This window comes from Poromitra crassiceps (genome assembly GCF_964638095.1).
Source record: "Poromitra crassiceps genome assembly, chromosome: 1".
NCBI lineage: Eukaryota > Metazoa > Chordata > Actinopteri > Beryciformes > Melamphaidae > Poromitra > Poromitra crassiceps.
Window position 1 is genome coordinate 99,463,201 of NC_139623.1, and position 23,482 is coordinate 99,486,682.

General features: G+C 44.7%; 1 protein-coding gene across 1 annotated transcript in view; it reads right to left on the reverse strand.

The window, feature by feature from the left end:
* The window catches only part of gabbr1a (gamma-aminobutyric acid (GABA) B receptor, 1a), a gene marked incomplete at both ends in the record, with an annotated part of 141,100 nt that overhangs the window by 61,587 nt on the left and 56,031 nt on the right, over positions 1-23,482 (reverse strand). Inside the window, one exon of the mRNA XM_083644699.1 lies at positions 11,356-11,601. Within this exon, the coding sequence (XP_083500825.1) occupies positions 11,356-11,601 (246 nt within the window). The remainder of the gene's footprint in view (positions 1-11,355; positions 11,602-23,482) is intronic.

Here is a 23,482-nt window from a genome sequence, read left to right on the forward strand (position 1 = left end):
TCACACCGCGAACACACTGCAGTAAGCATACATTTGCCTTTACCGACACCTGTGTCTTGTACCTCTGGCAATGTCACATTAAACACTTTGATCTACAGTATGTCAGTTTGAGATTAAGGGTGCTTTCTCACTGGCGCCCCGGTACCGTTCCCAAGCACCCTAAATTGATCCGGAACCATTGCCCTAACACACATGCATGCACACACACACGCACGCACGCACGCACACACACCCACACACACACCTACACACACACACACACACACACACACACACACACACACACACACACACACACACACACACACACACACACACACACACACACACACACATACTTTGTAAGTAGTAATAATGCAGTAAGTAATGTAATGGTAAAAAGCATAGTAAACATGTTTACCCCACCAGCGAATATCTTCGCAAATAACCATGCCAAAAGTTAAAAAAAAAAAAAAATCTTCAGGAATCTCTTAGTTAATATAGATGCAAAGGAATATGTAATTAGCTTGTTATACAGTAACACAGATTTCAGAGAAATCACCATTCCCCCGGCCCGGGTGTCACAGCTTCCAGACTGGGAAGCGAGCGCAGCGAGCACGACGGGTTTGTTTGTCCGTCTAGTCCCCGGGGAGAGAGCCGATCCACTGTGTAATGGACTTGCATTTTATTTAGAGCAATGATGGGCAATAGATGGGTACTTACCAGGATTAAGTTACCTTGACACTAGGGATGCACGATAATTATCGGACCGATAAATTATCGGCCGATATGGCCATTTTGCGTTATTATTTATTATTCCGATAATGGCCTTTTTCCGATAAATTATCCGATAATAATCCCGCCAGTGTGTTGCTGTTTTTCAGTTTCAGAATGATCAGAAAGCTACTGTAATTTGCAATCCATGTCCCACACAGGTTCCGAGAGGAGGGGAAACCTCTAAGCTGGCATTACGTTAAACCAAAGCTGGCGATGATGCAGCGGATATGTTTGTTGTTTTTGTTAGCGAGTTTTGTTAGCATTAGCTCGTAGCGCGGCCTACCCTGCAGGCTCGTCCGCTTGGCAGACAAACTGCTTGTGACATTTACAGTCTGTGGCTTGTGATCAAACAGCCCCGCAAAAGCACTTAATACACAGAGCTGGCGTAAACTTATAGAAGCTAATGGAAACCCCTTTACCCGAAATGAAACATCCAGGGATTGTGTATTTAACTCCAAAAAAACACTCGCTAACGTTAAGCTAACCGCGCTAGTTAGCGTTAGCTGCTGTACAGAGCCATCTAACAGAGCCAATAATGAAAACAAAGGTGCAGTCGCGCACATTAGGCTACATAAAAAGCATCAGTCAGTCAACATCACATAGTGTCTTTTCTTTAATCTGGTGGCAGCATTTTTCAGTAAAAAGTGAAATGACACAGATGGTTTATAGTGCCTGCCCCATTCATTGGGCCCAGGCTACAATTCACTGAGAACTGGAACCAATGCAAAATTTGAACAGATCAGTATGACAATAAGAGTCTAAATTACTATGCCTTTTGTCATTGTGTTTTATCTGCAGACTAAGCAGCTTGGCTTTCCGTTCTATAAAAGCCTTTATTTTTGTATTGACTATAATTGAGTGATACACTTTATTAAAACAATCATATTATATCAGAAGTTTTCTTTGTTTTGCATTCACAGTGATGTCAGTTAGATTTGGTTAGGTCAGAGCTATGCTCACTACATCCATACATCTACCCTAACCATTTTTTAACCCCAGGTGTGCATAAAATACAGGTTAAAAACCAAAAAAAAAAATATATATCTATTTTTACTATAATGATTATCGGTTATATCGTATCGGTTATCGGCCAAGAAGAATATATTTATCGGTTATCGTATCGGCTCTAAAAATCCATATCGTGCATCCCTACTTGACACATCCAGAGGCATCGGCACAATTGTGGAAAAGCTTCTTCCCCTGCAAGACAAGTGGACAATGGTGGGGTCGAGATTTAAATTAGAAAATAATGTGACATTTCCACCATTTTGGTTCTTTTCTGAGTTTGTGAGGAAGGAAGCCAAAGCAAGAAATGATCCAAGCTTTATTACTGCTTCTCACTACTCTGCCACACCCAAGAAAGAAGGGCCCTCACACTTTTTCAATACAAAGCAATCAGTCTCTGTACACAATACAGATGTTTCTGCAGAGGCAAAATCAAAGACAGAAAAGTCAGTGGAGGATCTGAGTAAGCTGTGCCCAATGCATCACAAGCCACATCCACTGAGAAAATGCAAGGGTTTCAGAAACATGCTTCTGGAAGAAAGAAAGAAGTTCATAAGAGAAAACAACATCTCCTATCGCTGCCTTGCACCATCAAGTGCCTTGAATGCGGGAGTGACAGGCACTTATCTGCTCTTCATCCAGGTCTGCCAACACAGTCAGTCAGCACCTTCCCCCCTCCTAAACAGCATGGCGGGGCGGAGGAAGACAAAGACAAGCCAGATGCAACAACATTGTGGACAAAAGTGTGTGGAAGCAGCTTCTCAGGAAAATCATGCTCCAAGATTTGCCTCATTCAAGTCTTCCCCGAGGATGAGCGACATAACATCAAAAAGATGTATGCAATCTTGGATGAACAAAGCAATGTCTCACTCGCAAGAGCCGAGTTTCTTTTGACATGTTCAATGTCGATAACACACTCGAGCCATACACACTCAAGACCTGCGCTGGGACCATGGAATCCTGAGGCAGAAGAGCACATGGCTTCGTCGTGGAGTCCATTGATAAGAAAATGAGTCTCTCTCTTCCCACACTCATTGAGTGCAGTGCTATTCCCAACAATGGTGAGGAGATTCCTACTCCTGAAGCTGCTTGGCATCACCAACATCTGAGGCAGATAGCCAATCAAATACCACCTCTGGACCCAGACGCAGAAATCCTCCTTCTCATCGGACATGACCTATTGAGAATTCACAAGGTGAGGAAGCAGTTCAATGGGAAACACAATGACCCATATGCACAGAAACTGGACTTGGGTTGGGTCATTGTAGGTGATGTGTGTCTTGGCAACACTCATAAGCCAGCAGGAGTTAGTGTAATGAAAACACACATCTTAGACAATGGACGCCCCAGCCTCTTTTCCCCATGTTCCAGTCACATCAATGTCAAGGAGAAACTCAGTTTCAAGAACATTCCAAAGGCCACCCCCCCCACAGCTAAATGTCTCAGCTCCAACCACAGAGTCAACTTTGGAGAAAATAGGAGAAACTGTCTTTTGCCGCACTGACAAGGACAATCAATTAGTACCATCTGTGGAAGATGTGATGTTTTTGCAAAAGATGGAGGAAGGCTTCAGCAAGGACAACAACAATAGCTGGGTTGCCCCACTGCCATTCCGCGCAACCAGACGCCTTCTCCCAAATAATAGGGACTATGCCCACAAGCGCCTTCTGTCTCTTCGGCACACGCTGGACAAGAAAGGAGACATGAGAGCACAATTTCTTGAGTTTATGCAAAAGATGCTGCATAATAACCATGCAGAGTTGGCACCACCAATCGAAGAAGGAAAGGAAAGATGGTACCTTCCAATGTTTGGGGTCTACCACCCACAGAAACAGCAGATACGTGTGGCTTTGACTCAAGTGCTCAGTTCGAGGGAGTTTCGCTGAACGATGTGTTACTAGCCGGGCCGGACCTTAACAACAGCCTTTTAGGGGTCCTCCTCCGTTTCCGCAAGGAACCCGTCGCCGTTACAGCTGGCATACAACAAATGTTTTACTGTTTTGTTGTTAAAGAGGAGGACAGAGATGTCTTGCGATTTCTCTGGTACAGAGAATGACCTCAGCAAGGATGTGGTTGAATACCGCATGAGAGTTCATTTCTTCGGTAACCAACCTTCTCCAGCTGCGGCAATGTTCAGGCTGAGAAAGGCAGCAAGAGAAGCAGAAGAGCAGTACGGCAGTGAGGAAATGCACTTCATAGAAAGGGATTTCTATGTTGATGACCCTCTAAAGTATTTTCCGACTGAAGACGAAGCTATTGATGTTCTGCAAAGAGCTCAAAAAATGCTTGCTCTATCCAACATTCGACTGGAGGTGATGAATGCCTTCCCCGTGGAAGATCGGGCTAAGGATATCAAAGAATTGGATCTGTCGGAGGACGAGATTCCAGTTCAGCGTAGCCTGGGAGTTTGCTGGAATGTCAGTTCTGACACATTCACATTCCAAGTTCCACAGAATCAGAAGCCCTTCACACGTCGTGGAGTGCTTTCGGCTATCAATAGCCTGTTTGACCCTGTAGGATTCCTAGCCCCAGTGACAATAAAAGGAAGACTTCTTCTCAGGGAGCTCTCTTGAGTGGGACAGCCCCTTGCCACAGGACATGTACAATGAATGGAGAAGATGGCAAGATTCTCTACAAGATCTCAAAAAACAGCATGTGCCTCGCACATATGCATCATTCTCCATATCTCAAGCCAAGTACACCGAGCTCTGTGTGTTCTCAGATGCTTCTGTCAAAGCTGCTGTAGCTTACCTGAGGGTCACCCATGAGAGCAGACGCAGTGAAGTTGGTTTTGTTTTAGGCAAGGCCAAGCTAGCTCCTGCACCAGAGCCCACTATACCCAGACTCGAACTCTGTGCTGCAGTACTTGCTGTGGAAATGTCTGAGATCATTGTGCAAGAACTTGACATGAACCACGACAGAGTCACCTTCTACACCGACAGCAAAGTCGTACTAGGGTATATTCACAATACAAACAGACAATTATATGTGTACGTCAACAATCGTGTGCAGTCTTCTCAACCAGAGCAGTGGAAGTATGTTCCCACACAGCACAATCCTGCCGACCACGGCTCTCGATCAGTGACTGCATGTAACCTCCCTAGTACTAACTGGCTGTCTGGTCCAGCTTTCCTGCTGGAAAATGAGAAGGTTACAGATGAAAAGGAGGGCCAATTCGAGCTCATCCACCCCGAGTTGGTTGTTGAAATATGCCCTAAAGTGACCACACTCGCTACCACAGTGTCAAAAGGTGCTTTAGGAACACATCGCTTTGAGCACCTTTCCAAATGGAACTCTCTATTCAAAGCTGTGGCTCACCTTCGTCACATCGCTCACAGCTATGCTAAGTCTAGGGAGGACAGCAGTTGCACCGGATGGCACCTATGTAAGAAGGCACTCACAGAAGAGGACCTAATCAAAGCAGAGCACGTTATCATCAAATGTGTGCAACATGAGGAGTACACAAAGGAAATCAAATGTCTTCATGCAAAACAGGATTGACCAGCCAATAGTCCTCTTTGGAAACGGCATCCAATCACAGACAATGATGGTTTGCTTCGGGTGGGAGGACGCCTCTCACAGTCTAAGCTACAGAGTAACGAAGCAAATCCTCTCCTCATTCAAGGCAAACACCATGTGGCTTTGCTGCTCGTTCGTCACCACCATGCGTCAGTAGAGCATCAAGGAAGGCACATAACTGAGCGAGCTGTGAGATCAAGTGGCTTATGGATTGTGGGAGGTAAGAGAAGGATCAGCGTTATACAGAAATGTGTATTGTGCAGGAAACTGCGGGGTCAGATGGAGCAGCAGAAGATGGCAGACCTGCCCCCAGAGTATTTGCAGATGGATCCCCCATTCTCATATGTTGGGCTGGATGTTTTTGGCCCCTGGGAGGTATCCGCATGCCGCACCAGAGGTGGACAAGCCTATAGTAAGAGATGGGCTGTTCTGTTCACTTGTCTGTCAACGAGAGCAGTCCATATCGAAGTTATAGAGAGTATGACTTCCTCCAGCTTCATCAATGCCCTCTGCAGATTATTTGCCATCAGAGGACCCGCAAATTGCGCAAAACAACTGAGGTCAGACTGTGGTACAAATTCTGTTGGCGCGTCAAGGGAGCTGAAGTTGGACCATCCACACCCCGGAGAGCCTAGTGTTGAAGACTACCTGCTCAACCAGAGATGCCAGTGGGTTTTCCCCCTCACTCATCTCACATGGGTGGGGTGTGGGAACGGATGATAGGGATAGCACGACGCATCCTAGATTCCATGCTCCTACAAGCCAGGAATCCGAAGTTGACCCATGAAGTTCTTACAACTCTGATGGCTGAGGTTTCAGCTATCCTCAATGCAAGGCCGCTCGTGCCTCTCTCTTGTGACTCAGAAGCACCTCTTATCTTGACCCCTTCTACTCTTCTGACCCAGAAAAAGTTCCTCCTGGAGATTTCACCAAGGGTGATATGTTCCAACATCAGTGGAAGAGGGTTCAGGTCTTGGCTGACATCTTTTGGGCTTGATGGCGTAAAGAGTACCTGAGCACACTTTAAAGTCGCCAGAAGTGGTTCCACAACCGGCCAAACCTTAAAGAGTGAGATGTTGTTCTGATGAAGGACAGTCAAGTGAGAAGGAATGAATGGCCGATGGGCGTTATTGTGAAGGCTCTACCAGGGAAAGACGGAGTTGACCGAAAAGTAGAGATCAAGGTCGTCAGGAACAATATCATCAAAACCTTCTTCAGACCTATCTCCGAGTGTATCCTCCTTCTGTCCCCAGAAGACTAGATGTTTAAGTGGCATCATCAATAATGCCAGATGGGGAGTGTAATGGTCTTATATTTTATTTAGAGCAATTACTACCACATGTAAATAGCACATGCACATGTGACAGAAAGTATTCTGCTTCGTTTTCCTGTGTTGTGACAAGATGCCTCTGTTCAACTAGAGTAAGAGAGCAATAGAGTACCACAGGGATGACGTATTTTTGTAGTCGGAACGCGGAAGTCCCGGACTTCCGGGTTCTTCACTGTTTCTGCCTATGGGATTTTTGAATGGGTTTTTGGCACGATGCTTCAAATAAGGTCTGTGGGCAACGCAAGCATATTCAAACGCGAACCTGTGTTCAGTGAGATCATCTTCACACATGAGGACCACTTTCATGAGTTTTGAAATGCGAGCCCTAGAAGTAAAAAGCTCATGCTAAGCTATTCCAGAACTACACACAGTGTCGCATAGGCTTCCACGTCACGTCACCACAGCCAAATTCAACCTGTTAGAGTGTTGTTACTGTGAGCTGACAGAGAGCAGTGTGTGGGACCATTGCAAGATCACTTTATACTTGGTAACTGTCAAACAGCTCCACACGTGTGACAAACTAACGTGCTAGTATTGCTCGTCTTTAACTGCTTCTGATTGATCAGTCTAGAGGTACCGTACTTCACGTTTATCTAAAATGCTATTGGCTAATGGGGCGGCTGGGCGGGACTGAGTGTTGGGGTCTCCTGAGTGAGAGCCTGGTTAGGTGACAGGAGTTTGTGATAATCGTGTGTCAGTGTGTGCGCTGCTGTGCACTGATATAGCGCGTGTGTTTTACTAATACATCTACCGTAATTTCCGCACTATAAGCCGCACCGGAGTATAAGCCGCAGCAGCAAAATTGCCTGTTTGTTACATATATAAGCCGCACCGGACTATAAGCCACAGGTGTTTTAATGTTTTTTTTTTTTTTTTTTTTTAATTGTGTTTTAATGTTTAATTACCATATGTAAGGGTTCATGCACAGAGGGGATTGTCGGGAAAGAGATGGCTGTTTGTGGAAGCTCCCATTTATTAACATTTCAACAAAACAACATAACACAACACCACCTGTGTTTTTTTTTACAGTGCACACAGTGTCCGCGGTGTGGTGAAAAGAGGGCAAGAGAGGAAATTAAAACAGAAGTGGATTTATAGTTAGAAAGAGTGCTAAAGAAGAGAGAATTCCGTTTTTTTTTTTCCCCCCCCCGAAAAAATCCATAGATAAGCCGCACCGTTATATAAGCCGCAGGGCCAAAAAACGGGGAAAAAGCCGCGGCTTATAGTCCGAAATTTACGGTAGTTTGAAAGAGCGAGTGGGCAATAGCTGTGTGACTGAACCGACTGAACCCGGGCTGAACCAGGTGAGGGAAAGACAATTTCTGTGTTCGTCCTTTGGCGTGATAATGCTATTGACGTATAATATCCCCGTCGACTCGACAGTGTAGTCTCCTTTAGCCGTTTGCTAGCTAGCCGCCCTTTTAACGGCACGTAAAAGCTTCAAAACTCATAAAGGTGGTCCTCATGTGTGAAGATTATCCTGCTGAACACTGGTTTGCGTTTGAATAAGCTTGCGTTAATCACAGACCTCATTTGAAGCATCGTGCCAAAAACCCATTCAAAAATCCCATAGGCAGAAACAGTGAAGAACCCGGAAGTGTTAGCATCCATGTTTTCCGGACTCATTCCTGCGGCTCTCTGTTATCAGCATCCATCCTGCATTTTCTAACCTTTTGAGTGGCAATGCCAGTTTATGACTAAGTATATTTCTGAGGGTTTATCTTGTTAGTTTGTTGTAATTTGGAAAACTTTGATGACATGAACAGCATGTAACTGATTGAATATCTGTAGATAACAGATGGATGTATGTTTACTTTAGTTTGTATCACATTATTGACTTTCAAGGGCCTATGTGTAAGAATTGAGAAGCAATTTAGTTGTTTTAAGTGTTTTATTGCCCTTTAAGCGAAAAAGCTTGTTTATTGCTAGAATGCTTGTTATACATGAATGTTCACCTGTTGAAATACAATAGTCTAATTGTAATCTTTGATGAGAAGAACTAATATTTGTTTGTTTTTGTCATTGTTTTGTAGTTTCACACTTCTTCATATAAAACCTGTCCAAACACAACACGCTGGTCTGTTCCTTGGAAGAAGAGTATGATGAAGAGTTTAGCTGACTGTAAAGCCTAATACATGACGCAGAGTTGACATTGGGTCTGAGCAGAACACACTGGCTGTTCCCGGCATGACTGTGGGTGGCATGTCCTCAGTGCAGTTCTATCTATTCACATTGAATGTCATAACAAGTCAAGTACATATTCCTTTGCATCTACATTAGTAAGATATTCATTTCTTGAATGGTTATTTGTGAAGTGCAGACTACAGGACAGGCAGGCAGCACTGTCAGGGGTTGGATAGCGCACTGAGTCCTGCCCTGTCTCGTCCGGCCAGACTGGTCGGGACAACGCGCATGCACCAACTCACTCATGGGTGCCCAGTGTTGTGCAAGTTCACAGTTCACAAGAGCTAGCTTAAAGTCCCTGGAAACCAAAATCCACAAAAACGTTCTAACTATGTTATTTAGGGTCTTATGTTAGTAATTGTGTGCCTCAGAAATTATAATACATTACTTTCAACCCAAAGCCTTAAAATCTACACTTTTCTACAAGGTCTGGATTTCCACTTCCTCATTGAAGAGAGCAGTGCGCGAGGTGCTAAAAAGCAGGAGCTTATGACGTCATAAGCTCTATATAACCTTTGTACACGCGCGCAATCCGCCCTTCTCCTTTTGTCCATTCTTATAAAAACCTTCTTGCCCCCACAGCGCTCGCTCAGTGTCTGTCTGTCTCCCTCCCACTCTGTGTGCTGTGTGTCGAGCGCTATGCTGCCTGCTCTCTCTCTCTCTCTCTCTCTCTCTCTCTCGGGACTAGTGAGAGAGAGAGAGAGAACAGGCAGCATAGCGCTCGACACACAGCCTGGTGACGCGAGGTTACTCACACACACACACACACACACACACACACACAGTAGCGCTGTGCACTCGCAGCGGCAGAGCAGAGATCTCTTCCTCTCAGTACGCTATGCGCGGAGCAACGCGCGAACACACACACACACACACACACACACACACACACACACACACACACACACACTCACCCCATCTGTCTTTCCTTCTCTCTCTCTCCTTCTCTCCCTCTCTCTCCGAGAGAGAGGTCTCCTCCGAGAGAGAGAGAGAGAGAGAGAGAGAGAGAGAGAAATTTCCCTGCTGCAGACGGGACACGCCCACACAGTCCGCGGGAGAAAATACACTCTAAAAACGAATTGATTCTCATGACTTTTGCCAAGACTGTCAAACCTAAATTTATATACTTTGCGACGTTCATCGTCGTTCAAATTTGGCTGGTGGCTTATTAACATAGGGTCCTGTGATGTGATGAACTCAAAATGCTAAATAATAAAGAAATATTTCTGGTTTCCAGGGACTTTAAAGTCCAGTTCACACCAATAAAATGAACTAGTTCACATTCACAATTTTGCCCCAGAGAGCAGTTCACGTTCTCTCTTTTTCTTTTTTTCTTGCTGCTCCAGCAATAGAATCACCAATGCCACTGTTTTGAAACAAAGTTGCAGCTCCTTCAGGTTAATTGGCTCTCGTCTCTCCTGGAGCTCACCGGAGTTGAGTTGAGGAGTTCTGGATTTGAAACAAGTCCATTCGGGGAAAACATCCTGGTAGCGTTACCACACACACCGCTGTGCGTATACATTGTTGCCCCCTTGTGTGTGTGTGTGTATATGAGCCCCGCCCCCACGGTAGACAGAGCAGAGAGGAGAAGAACAGAGACAGAAGCATAAGATGCACGAATTGACAGCAAAATAATTGTTTTCTTATGTAAATTACCACATGCATGTAAATTGGGCAATTATCGAAGTCAGAAAAGGAGTTAACTCAAAATGAGTTAATGACGCTCACTGTCACCTTGCAAAAGGCTGCGCTTAGCTCACCGTTCAAGAAAATGAGCTTGTTCAATAAACAGCGCTCTTTTAGCACGTTCATGCACAGCACTGGGTGTGCCACCTGCCGCGGCCAACCAATAGTAGAACTCTGATCCGTAGTGCCCCTGCCCCCAAAGCTTTGGGTGTTGGGGGATGATCTGAAGGTTGGCTATGATCTGCTGTCAGTGGTCACCACATAATTACCAATGCAAAGCAATTTACTTGATATAGCTTGACCAGCCGGTCAGCCAAGGAGATCATCAACAGCAACCTGTCATATATCTGGAACCTGTAACTTCAGGACCAGGAAGAGAGCAGGAAAGATCATCGCTGACCCTTCCCATCCTGGGCCACCACCTGTTCCAAAGACTATCATCCGGCAAAAGGCTCCGGTCTATCAAGACCAAAACTTCACGCTATCTGAACACTTTCTTCCCCCAAACAAGCCCCCTGCAGCCCCTCACTGACTCTGAGACTGATCTTGCATCAAGCACGTTTAAACTTATTCTGCTTATTCTGCGATTCTGCCACATTTACATGTGGTGATCCCCAGTGACTTACAGGCACTCATCTTAAAGTCCCTGTGGATCACCAAATGTAAATGTGGCAGAATAGCAGAATAACCTCAAACGGCTTGATCACCTACATTACAAGCAACCAGTGTGCGATAAGTCTAGCAGCCAGCCAGTCCAAAGATATGAGAAGATTTCCATGAGCCTAATAGAGAAGTACTGGGTAAATTAATAAGAGTGGGGCATAAAAATACATTTTCACCATAATTTATCACCCTTCCCTTCCCCCTGCACTCACCGACACCCCCTCAAAGGAGCTGGTGTTGAGCGCCCTGTAGATTTCGGAGGTGATGTCATGGTTGTTGTAGTTGAAGTCCTCCAGGCGTCTGCCCTTGGCCTTCAGTGGGGCCACGGTCTTGTTGAGGGCCAGAGCCAGAGCCCACACCGCGTCGTAGGCCAGAGGAGCCTCCTGAAACCCCCCCGTATCCTCGGGGTTCATCCCCCCCAGGCGGGACATCAACGCCGCCAGAAACTCCTGCGACGTCTGATTGGACGGGAAACAGGAACAAACAGGACATCAGGATCAAGAAAGAAGACGTCCATCTCAAAGATTGTTGTCAAGGATTGTGTTATTTCTGGCCAATCTGCATAAAAAATTGTCCTGTCCCGGCCGACCTGAGGAGGCATTGGTGCAACGACCAGGACTCATACCCCACCGGCTTCCCACCCGCAGACACGGCCAATTGTGTCTGTAGGAACGTTTGACCAAGCTGGAGGTAGCGCTAGCGGGAATTGAACCCCGGTCTTGCGGTGGTAGGCGAGTGCTTTTACCTCTACACAACCCAGATGCCCATTTATGGTTGATTATGAACATACATGTACTGCCAATGACCAATCACCTTTGCTAGTTTTATTATTGTGTTGTAGACAATAGTAGAGTAGGGAAGAAACAATTGAGAAAGATGTGAACCCACTTGACACCAATAGGATTTGACTGAACTGAATGACTTCATCCTTGACCCAGAAACATCGTATATAAGGCAGGAGTAGACTTCACATTTGTCCAAAAACTATTTTATGTCTTGAAATATCCTGAGTGTGTGACCCCGTTATTTTTAATAGATATCTGGTACAAGGACATTCTGATCTTGGCGCAGATCACAGGCAGACTTGACCATTCAACTATCCTAGCTTTTACTTCACCAGAAATGCCGTTATGTACTGTGAAAAGTGCTTTTCAAGTGTGTGTCAATTTGTTGCTTTTCTCACAGCTATGCAACTGAGCCTTTTGGAATCATTTTTGTAAGTAAAATAAACACCAATTTAACAGAACACCATATCCGAATGAAAGCAGTCTGACAGGAGATAATTGCTGCCAATCTCTGTGGTCAATTACACACTTCCACATCAGTCCTCTCAAATTCATCTCATTGAAATTCCAAGCTTGGCATTTGGCATTTTGAAATCTGCCAACTACCTAGTGAAAACTCGCTGACAATGTGCTATTGCACACCCTGCAATATTGGCACACTGGCTTCACATGAGCTCTCTATCTGGGAGAAATATACCAACTCTGAACTTGGAAATTGAAATTGAATAGACCGACTATGACGGGAGTGGTGGCTGTAATTCTTATCGCCCGCTGAGACGCTCGTCAACAGCCAAATCAGCAGGTAGCAGCAGGTACCGTATGAATATAAACAACAGCTGCTGATGAGGTGCGGGAGGTGGGGGGGGGGAGTGCGATAGGGATGATGGAGGGATGAGGAAATGGTAAGAAGAGAGGGAGGGGTGGGTAAACAAGAAGAATGAGAGGGTGAGCCATGAAGAACAGCAGAGTCAGAGAGGGTCAAAGAATGGGCGAGCGGCTTAGAGGTGAAGAGAGGAGAGCGACGGGCGAAAGAAAACAACAGTACAAAAGCAAAGGAGTGAGGGCGTGGACCAGGGCAAATGAGGAAGGATGACGTTACATAAGTGTGACATGAAGGATAATTTAAAGTCATAATGTGTGACATTTGTGACACGGTCTGTCTGGTGAAAGGAGTAACAAGTAGGCAACCGTGAAATTGCACACATCAAGATATACGTTCTTTTTTTCCCCCTCTCTCCGTATTACACAAGTTTAGATGTTGAAGAATGCACTCACTCAATATAACAAACGACGTTTCAGGATCACTAAATACTTATAATTTGTTAGCAAACTAAGTTTCTTCAGGGCAAACCAAGCTTCATCAACTTTCGTGGCGATTTTCTCTGAATGTTGCTTGAACATTCAAATAAGCATAATCTTGTTCAACTATTTTCAGATTTCAATGTATGACATCATTTGAAAGTTATAATCTGCACTTTCATAACCTGTAAAAGAAAACTGAAAAATGACCTTGGCCTACCCAAAACACCAGTCCCTGTCACATTTTCATGAATACATTTGCATGTTTCTGCTCTCTATCACTGACACACACACACACACACACACACACACACACACACACACACACACACACACACACACACACACACGCACACACATATCTGATGCAACATGATGGTGATTCAACCTGTATATCAAGTTCATGAAAGCTTCTACAGTTTTTTGGGTGTTTTGGGATTTTCCTCACATTTTCTCCCAATTGTACTTGACCAATTCCCCCTGCTGTCCCGGTCGTTGCTCCACCCCCTCTCCTCTTCTGCTGATCTTGGGAGAGTTGCAGACTAGCACATGTTTCCTCTGATACATGTGCAGTCACCAGCCGCTTCTTTTCAGCTGACAGCGAGGAGTTTCACCGGCAGGACGTAGCGGCGTGGGAGGATCACGCTATTCCCCCCAGTTCCCCTCCCCCCAAACAGGCCCCCCGACCGACCAGAGGAGGCACTAGTGCAGCGACCAGTGAGTACACATACCCTTCCCACCCGCAGACACGGACAATTGTGCCTGTATGGAAGCCCCACCAAGCCGGGAGTAACACGGGGGGCTCGAACATGCGACCCTCGTGTTGGTAGGCAGGGAATCTACATGTACCGATGCACTACCTGGACGCCTACATTGATAGCGTTGTTGATCAAAACCTATGACTCAACAATGACCTCGCCAGGAGATTTCTGGCTTTTAAAACTCGCTTTCCTGTCCGTTCTCTGTTTTAGAACATAAACTCGCATAAAACATAAAATCTTTGTTCTCAAGCAAAAAAAAACTACAACAACAATGAATAACAAAGCAGTGATATTGATGGGCGTGATTGCTAGATATGCACTAGATAGGCAGCCTTACCTGTGCCACCTGTTGCAAATGACATCTACCGCTTACAAAACTCGCTCTGCTCAACACATTCTCCTAAAGATTGAAAAAACAAACACTGTACTTGGTCAAAGCTCATTCAGGGCTGCTGCTGCCAGTGACTGGAACAAACTACAGAAAACACTCAAACTGGACACTTTTATGCCTAAGTCAGCATTCAAGGACTCTATTATGAACATTCTCACTAGGGCTGGGTTCAAAAAATCGATTCTCTGATTTTTAATCGATTTTTATTTTAATCCTTTGATATCGATTCATATGTCCAGAGATCAATTTTTTTTTATTTTAAATAAACATAGGCTAAAATATTATGCTATGTGTGGTAGTTGAAACCTAGTTTCAAGTTGACATTTATTTATGTTTGTAGTTAAAACAAAAACATAAATACTGTAGGCTACATAAATGGAAATGTTTGATCATTATTAATATCTACTTTTAGAAATTATATAGGCTGAAATCAAATCACTGTGCATAATTGTGAAAGTGTCTTTATTGACAGATGAAAAGGCTGTTATTTACCCTTTGTCACCACCTGGTGAGTAAATATATTAAAATTGACAACTGGTCAGCAACTTTTTTTCCCCATGTATCTACTTGGCGCAAAAAAGGTTGGGAACCCCTGTGTTACATAACTGGACAGTCATGTAATTCAGGTTACAGCTCAAAAAACATGTTTTGGTATCACTAACCAAATCGATATTGAAATTAATCGAATCGAATCGAATCGCGATTAATCGATTCGCAATCGGAATCGAATCGATTCTTGAAATAAAGAAACCAATACCCGGCTCTAATTGTCACTGACACCTGCAACTGCTTCTCAACCGAGTAACATCCCCAACCCCCTCCCCTGTTTGTTGGCTCATTGGTGTCTGTTCCTTTCATGTTGCCCGTCCCACTGCTATCTTGCTTTTTGCCTCTCGCTTGTCTGTCTTAATGCATGTGTGTGCTACCTTTGTTTTCTGGTTTGTTCTACTGTTCTGCTTGTTGTCGTGAGTATATGTAAGTGGAATATATGCTACAAATGTTATGACTGTATATTGCTGATTGGTATATTTGATTGTGTGTCCCTTTGTCCTTTTAACTTCTTACTATCGCTGTGCTTAGTTGGGTTTATAAATGTTTGCATGCTGCTGTCATTTAGCTCCAGTATGTCTGAAATGCTGCATGTGTACCACTACTTTTATCTCTTTATGTTTAAGTGTTTAGATGCTTTATGTACTGTTGCCTTTTTAAACATTTAACCTGATTTATTTTTTCAGCCCCCCCCCCCTCCCTTCAAGAGGCCTTGTCTCTTGCCAGGCTGTCATTGTAAATAAGAATTTGTTGTTAATTGATTTGCCTCATTAAATAAAGGTTAATAATAAAATAAATAAGATACTGTATGCACTGATATGTTTTTTGACGACGCTTACTCTCCCATTCATATCAATCGATACCAATACCAATACCAGAGCACCAGAGCATGTGAGCGAGCGGGAAGCGCGAGGATCTTGTATGGAGTGGTGAGCGGATTTTTTAAACAGCTGGAGCGGGGGGGCATCTGGGCAATGTAGAGGTAAAAGCACTTGCCGATCACTGCAGAGACCCGGGTTCAATTCCCGGCAGCGGTACTTCCGGCTTGGTCAGATGTTCCTACAGACACAATTGGCCGTGTCTGCGGGTGGGAAGCCAGTGGGGTATGAGTCCTTGTCGCTGCACTAGTACCTCCTCTGGTCGGTCGGGGCGCCTGTTCGGGGGAGGGGAACTGGGGGGAATAGCATGATCCTCCCACATGCTACATCCTGCCGGTGAAACTCCTGAAAAGGCGAAAGGTGAAAAAAGCGGCTGGCGACTGCACATGTATCGAGAAGCATGTGCTAGTCTACAACTCTCCCCAGATCGGCAGAGGGGGTGGAGCAATGACTGGGAGAGCCAGGGGAATTGGCCCAGTATAATTGGGGAGAAAATGGGAGAAAAAAATCATAAATAAATAAATAAGCGGCGCATTATCTCCTGCTCCATTTCGCTCCGGTACCACTCAGTCTCACACCCTGTGGAAACATGCCCAAGTCCTACCCAGAATGTTCTCTTCTTTTTTCTGTTATGTGATTCAGTTCTCTCTCTCTCTCTCTCTCTCTCTCTCTGGTGTGCAGACTGAGTCAGACAGGTCAGGCTGTGTGCTGTCGGTGTGTCTGCTTGACAACACCGACACACCGACACACATTCAGAGCAGACTGCCTTCAAACAAAAGCTGGAAATGCGCCGCCTTCCCACAGGGTTTTGCGGAGGTGTGTGTGCCTTTATTTGTGCTTTTAGAACGTAACCGCTGTGAAACAATCATAAAATAACTTTTAATTCCTCTGATTCCCCGACTTTGTTTGCCAGTACTGCTCTCTCTTGCTTGCTCGTGGAGCCAGGGAGAAGGGGCCAACTTTGAATATAGTGTGTTTACTAGCAGCAACCAACAAATCCTGCATAGTGTGCGTTTAAGCTCAAATTGAAATACAACGCAGCTTTTTGGCCAGCGTGAGACGGCCCTGTATTTGGGTTTGTTCGCGCCGATTTACTCGCCAGAGTTGTTGTTGAGTGACGTCTGCTCCACGCCAATCCGGGGAGCCGACGTCAATCCGCCAATCCACAGAGCCTACTCCGCAGTGAAACTACTCCACTGAGAAACTACTCCACTGAGAAACTACTCCGCAGTGAAACTACTCCACTGAGAAACTACTCCGCTGAGAAACTACTCCGCTGTGAAACTACTCCGCTGTGAAACTACTCCGCTGTGAAACTACTCCACTGAGAAACTACTCCACTGAGAAACTACTCCACTGTGAAACTACTCCACTGAGAAACTACTCCACTGAGAAACTACTCCACTGAGAAACTACTCCACTGAGAAACTACTCCACTGTGAAACTACTCCACTGAGAAACTACTCCACTGTGAAACTACTCCACTGAGAAACTACTCCACTGAGAAACTACTCCACTGAGAAACTACTCCGCTGTGATCCACTGAGAAACTACTCCACTGAGAAACTACTCCGCTGTGAAACTACTCCACTGAGAAACTACTCCACTGAGAAACTACTCCACTGAGAAACTACTCCTCTGAGAAACTACTCCACTGAGAAACTACTCCGCTGAGAAACTACTCCGCTGTGAAACTACTCCACTGAGAAACTACTCCGCTGTGAAACTACTCCACTGAGAAACTACTCCGCTGTGAAACTATTCCACTGAGAAACTACTCCACTGAGAAACTACTCCTCTGAGAAACTACTCCACTGAGAAACTACTCCGCTGTGAAACTATTCCACTGAGAAACTACTCCGCTGAGAAACTACTCCGCTGTGAAACTACTCCGCTGAGAAACTACTCCGCTGAGAAACTACTCCGCTGTGAAACTACTCCGCTGAGAAACTGAAACTCCACTGTGAAACTATCACCTCGATGTGTTTATTTCTGCTTAAATCTGGAAATGTAATTGAAGCAGGCTCACTAACTACCTGAAAACTAGTTTGGTGGTGGCCTGATACAGCTCCAGAAACTCTGGGAGCCAATGCTGTAACAAAAATGAAGTCTGAACTGTGGAGGTAACGTTAAGGCAATGTTGATCATTATTCTCTCACTCGTTCAAAGATGCCAGCCTGCTACGTTAAGTCAGTGTGTGTGTCTGCGACTGCGTGCGTGCATACAGAGATAATATTTTTGGTCCATATCTTGGCCCAGATTTCTCGTTGTGATATCGTTATTGGCCGCTGGTACATGTGTTCCATAACGCACAGAATACTGTCTTATTGCCGAATGTATTCTGACACACTGTTAACGAGGGTTGCATCAATATAAGTTAATAGCGTGCGATTCAGGGGCCGTATGAAAGCTGCTGAGGTAAGCTGAACTTGAAGCTCAGCTGCATAATTGCACACGGGATTTCACCAAATGACCTATCCAACAAGCACAGCGTAGGCTATGCATATAGTGACAGGGCAGGCACAGCGTAGGCTATGCATATAGTGACAGGGCAGGCATAGTGTAGGCTATGCATATAGTGACAGGGCAGGCACAGCGTAGGCTATAGACCAGAACTGCACATCCAAAGCGTCAAGGCCGCGCCCCTTTTTGGGGGATAGAAAGAATGAATAGCGTTGTTGTGATGGTATTTTTGCCGTGTTTTTAGCTAGCATAGACAAAATACCAATTCATTAATTTCGGGTTCAAGTGTTTTTTTGGTTTGATAAACATGTCTACTAATTATTTTGCGACCTTGCCCGAACCTGAACGGTCGAGATATATGAATAAATTAAGGTTGACTGGACTGTCGTCATGTCCGTTCAGCCTGAGTCAAAGAGGATTTCCGCATTCCCCCAAAAAGGGGCGCGGTGCAGTGCGATGACGCGTTGCAGTTCTGGTCTATGCATATAGTGACAGGGCAGGCACAGTGTAGGCTATGCATATAGTGACAGGGCAGGCATAGTGTAGGCCAGTGGTAGCCAACCAGTCGCCCGCGGGCGACCAGTCGCCCGCGGGGTGGCGCTGTGGCGCCCGCAAGCCACGTTCAGAAAAATGTAAAAAAAAAAAAAAAAATTTTTTTTTTTTTTTTACACAAACAGGACAAAACAGACAAACAGGCTCAGCCACAGGGGAAAGAAAGAAAAAACAAAAAAACGAAACAAAAAAATATAATCAGAAAAATTTATTTTTTATTTGTTTTTCTCCTCCCTTCCCACAATAACACACAAATGTAGAAAATAATTTGTTTAACAATGCATACGTTTTAAAAACGTTTATTGTCTGTGTATAATTTATTGTCTGTGTATAATTAATTATTGATTAACTATTTTGATCCGCCTGGGCTGGGGTCAAAGTTTAGTTTTACGTTACGTCACTACGTCATTCACTCTGCGACAGTGCGACTGCCAGCTGCCAATGATTATATCAGTCGGCTAAGCTAAATGATGGAACGCAAGAACAATGGCAGAAAAGGGAAAGAAAAAACATTACCAATTTCAAGAGGAGTGGGAGGAAGAGTTCTTCTTTACAACAGTGAAAGAAAAGAGTGTATGTCTCGATTAAATGCATAATACTCATTATTTAAAGGTAAATCGAGCAAATTTCAACAGGTAGCCCCCGACATGACTCTCTACCCTTCAGGTAGCCCTCGACCTCAAAAAGGTTGGTGACCCCTGGTGTAGGCTATGCATATAGTGACAGGGCAGGCATAGTGTAGGCTATGCATATAGTGACAGGGCAGGCATAGTGTAGGCTATGCATATAGTGACAGGGCAGGCATAGTGTAGGCTATGCATATAGTGACAGGGCAGGCACAGTGTAGGCTATGCATATAGTGACAGGGCAGGCACAGTGTAGGCTATGCATATAGTGACAGGGCAGGCATAGTGTAGGCTATGCATATAGTGACAGGGCAGGCTCTGCGAGTGTGCGTGTGTCACACACACAGAGGAAGGGACACCATGCAGTGAATGCACATCTGACAGTCCGTCATTACCCCGCTCTAAAATCCCCAAATCTGAATCGATTGCTGCCAATCCACTTGGTCTGTATCCACAAGATCCCAACTGTGACATTTCCATATGTGCCAAGCATGCTATAGCACCTGTCAATCAAAGGCCGCAACCCAAAACGCAAAAGTCAGGTTTAATGCTCGTCACTCAATGTAGGGAAAATAAGGCTTGATGACTGAACTTCTCTTAAACTTCCAAGAAAGAAAAACAAACACCTGAATAGGCTACCGTAAATTCCGGACTATAAGCCGCACCTTTTTTCCCGTTTTTTGGCCTTTTTTGGCCCCTGCGGCTTATATAACGGTGCGGCTTATCTATGGATTTTTTCAAAAAAAAAAAAAAAAAAAAAAAAAAAAATCTCTTTTTTAGCACTCTTTCTAACTATAAATCCACTTCTGTTTTAATTTCCTCTCTTGCCCTCTTTTCACCACACTGTATGACACTGTATGACACTGTGTGCACTGTAAATAACAACACAGGTGGTGTTGTGTTATGTTGTTTTGTTGAAATGTTAATAAATGGGAGCTTCCTCAAACAGCCATCTCTTTCCCGACAATCCCCTCTGTGCATGAACCCTTACATATGGTAATTAAACATTAAAACACACAAAAAAAAAACAACATTAAAACACCCGCGGCTTATAGTCCGGTGCGGCTTATATAAGAAAAAAATAGTCAACTTTGCAGGTGCGGCTTATACACCGGTGCGGCTTATAGTCCGGAATTTACGGTATATTAGGGGGAAACTGGAGGCCTGCAGAAACACCTGTTAGATGAGCGGTGGATGGCGGCCGACAGTATCAAATTAATTTGCAACTTTGATGATATTTCATCTGCGCATTGAAGCTGATCTTCACCAGCGGATAATTACGCAAGAGTTCATCTCACCTCATCCAGCGGCTTTGATCTGTGTTACAGCCCCCGAGTCGCACGCTACAAGCCGAGAATATTAACTTGTATATTGCTGTAACGCTCATTAACAGTTTCAGAATACATTTGCCTCGGAAATTTCGCAATAAGACTATTCTGTGTGTTATGGAACGCATTTGTAGCCTACCAGCGGCCAATATAATGCCACAACAACAACTGGGCGGCTGCCAAGTTAGAGAAAGCGTGTTGTAAACCAGAATCTACGGGACTCTTTAGAGCAGGGGTTCCCAACCTTTTTTGTGCCAAGGACCGGTAGATACATAGGGAAAAAAGTTGCGGACCGGTTGTCAATTTTAATGGTTTTAGTTACGTATATATTTACTCACCAGGTGGTGACAAAGGGTAAATAACAGCCTTTTGTGTTTGTGCTGTGTACTGTATGTAGCCTATACAGTATTTATGTTTTTGTTTGTTTAAAATATACATACTACAGCATGCGCTGGGACACGTCATCAGTGATGTTAACTGGGGTCATAAGGTGTTTCGGGTCTGTCAACATCATACACCCTCGCCCAGTAGACCCAGCCGAGGCCGATTAAGACCCCGCAGCCGCTCACGGATCAGCCTTCCTACTCTGTCTGCAACGTTGCCCGCGGAAGGGTTGATCACGCCCAAGCCGCTGCAATAGAGTTAGTGCTACACCGCAGTATTGAAAGACCCTTCGGTGCATGGAGGGTCTAAGGCCCTGTGGGTGACTCCAGGCCGGGCTCCTCCTTCGTCTCACCAGACCCTCCCGGGGAAAAGGCAATCCTACCATGGCGTACCATGGGCAGAGAGGATGCCTCAAGAAGGCCTGTGCGCTGCACGTCATTCGCCTGCGCCGAGCACCTCGCTCTAGCCTGAAGGACCCCAGGCCGCGCCGATCTTTGCACAGATTCAACTGTTTCAACTACAAACATAAATAAACGTCAACTTGAAACTATGTTTCAACCACCACACACAGCCTATAATATTATAGCCTATGTTTATAAAGTAAAAAAAAAAAAAAAAAAAAAGTTTTTTGGGTTTTTTTTTTGGAGCGGCTCGCGGCCCAGTACCAAATGCGTTTCGGCCCGGTACCGGTCTGCGGCCCGGTAGTTGGGGACCACTGATCTAGAGTACAAACAAAATTAAAATCTGAGCTGGAGAGGTTTTGTTGTGGATGCGCAGTGCGTGGAGAGGTGCACTATATCCTGTACACCAAAATAGATGTGAGCATTGCTTCTTTGTGAAGAAGGAATGGAAAATTTTATTCTACTGCGCTATCTTAATTTGGACATACCGGCCATAATTGTAATAATTTTGAGCATAATATGCATCCTAATTTAATATTTCATTTCATGGCCAGATGTGGCCTTTCTTATCTCATAGTGCAAGTCCAGCTGTTTATGTGCTTTGCCTAATTTTGTCCCATGCCTGCCTATGATTTTATTGACACTGCATTGTTTCACAAGCGATTTCTTCGAGGAGGGTCAATCAGATTTTTCCAATCACTTGTGGAGGGTCAAGGGAAAATATATTTTGGTCAGAGAAGGGTCACATATTTTTATTTGAGAGCGCTCCAAATCCCTCCAGTAACCCCCCCCCCCCCCACACCCCCTTCTAAATAACGAACTGTCCCTTACCATCGACTTATAAAGATGGACGCCACTTCACCTCCCGTTTAGTGAAGCCGCTGCATGTTAGATCGCCACCCTGACGGCTGAATCCAGTATTAGGTCACAAGGCCCGCCTCCCCATGTTAGTGGATGGGAAAATCACAACCGAAATAATCACAGTATACGTCAGATAATTTTTTTCCAAAGGTGGTTTGTATCATTTTAGATAGTCATTATCATGCTAATGCCTGTGCAAGTGGTCATTTTTCTGATCAGTTTGTTTTTAAGTAGTTATTTGACATATAAAAAGGGATAAAAATGGATGATTGACAGCTGTGGCAGCCAGTCTCAAGCCGTCATTGGCTGGACAGGCTCTGCACATAATAGATCTATCGTCACAGACAAGACACACGGCTTCATGTTATCTAACGCTGCCTGGAGGTCGGTGGCTCATGTTGGCTGTGCTGGCTACAGACATCAATGGACCCCAATAAAAAGAACATTGTTTTGAGGAATGAAAACAAATGTTTTGTGCGCGAGGAATTAACGTTGGTTGGGGACTCAAGTAAGTTCAGAAAATATGTGTTTTATGAGTTACTCCAGCTACGTTATAAGTAGGCTACACAATGGTTTTAACATGCAAGCTAGCATTAGCTGCTTGCATGTCGGCTGTTTTTCATATTACTATAACTTAACAACCGATAACGATAGCTGGAATAACACAATAATAGACACATATTTTCAGAACTGACCAGGTTGTCCAACTGACAGGAAATGTGTTTTATAACGTTAACTCCCGTCCCGGGTATAAGATGAGATGAGGGCGGCCTAGTAGTACACAACCACCATTAGCTCATCGCTAACGGGTTAGCATGACATACACAATGGTTTTAACATGCAAGCTAGCATTAGCTGCTTGCTAGTCGGCTGTTTTTCATATTACTATAACTTAACAACTGATAACGATAGCTGAAATAACACAATAATAGACACATATTTTCAGAACTGACCAGGTTGTCCAACTGACAGGAAATGTGTTTTATAACGTTAACTCCCGTCCCGGGTATAAGATGAGATGAGGGCGGCCTAGTAGTACACAACCACCATTAGCTCATCGC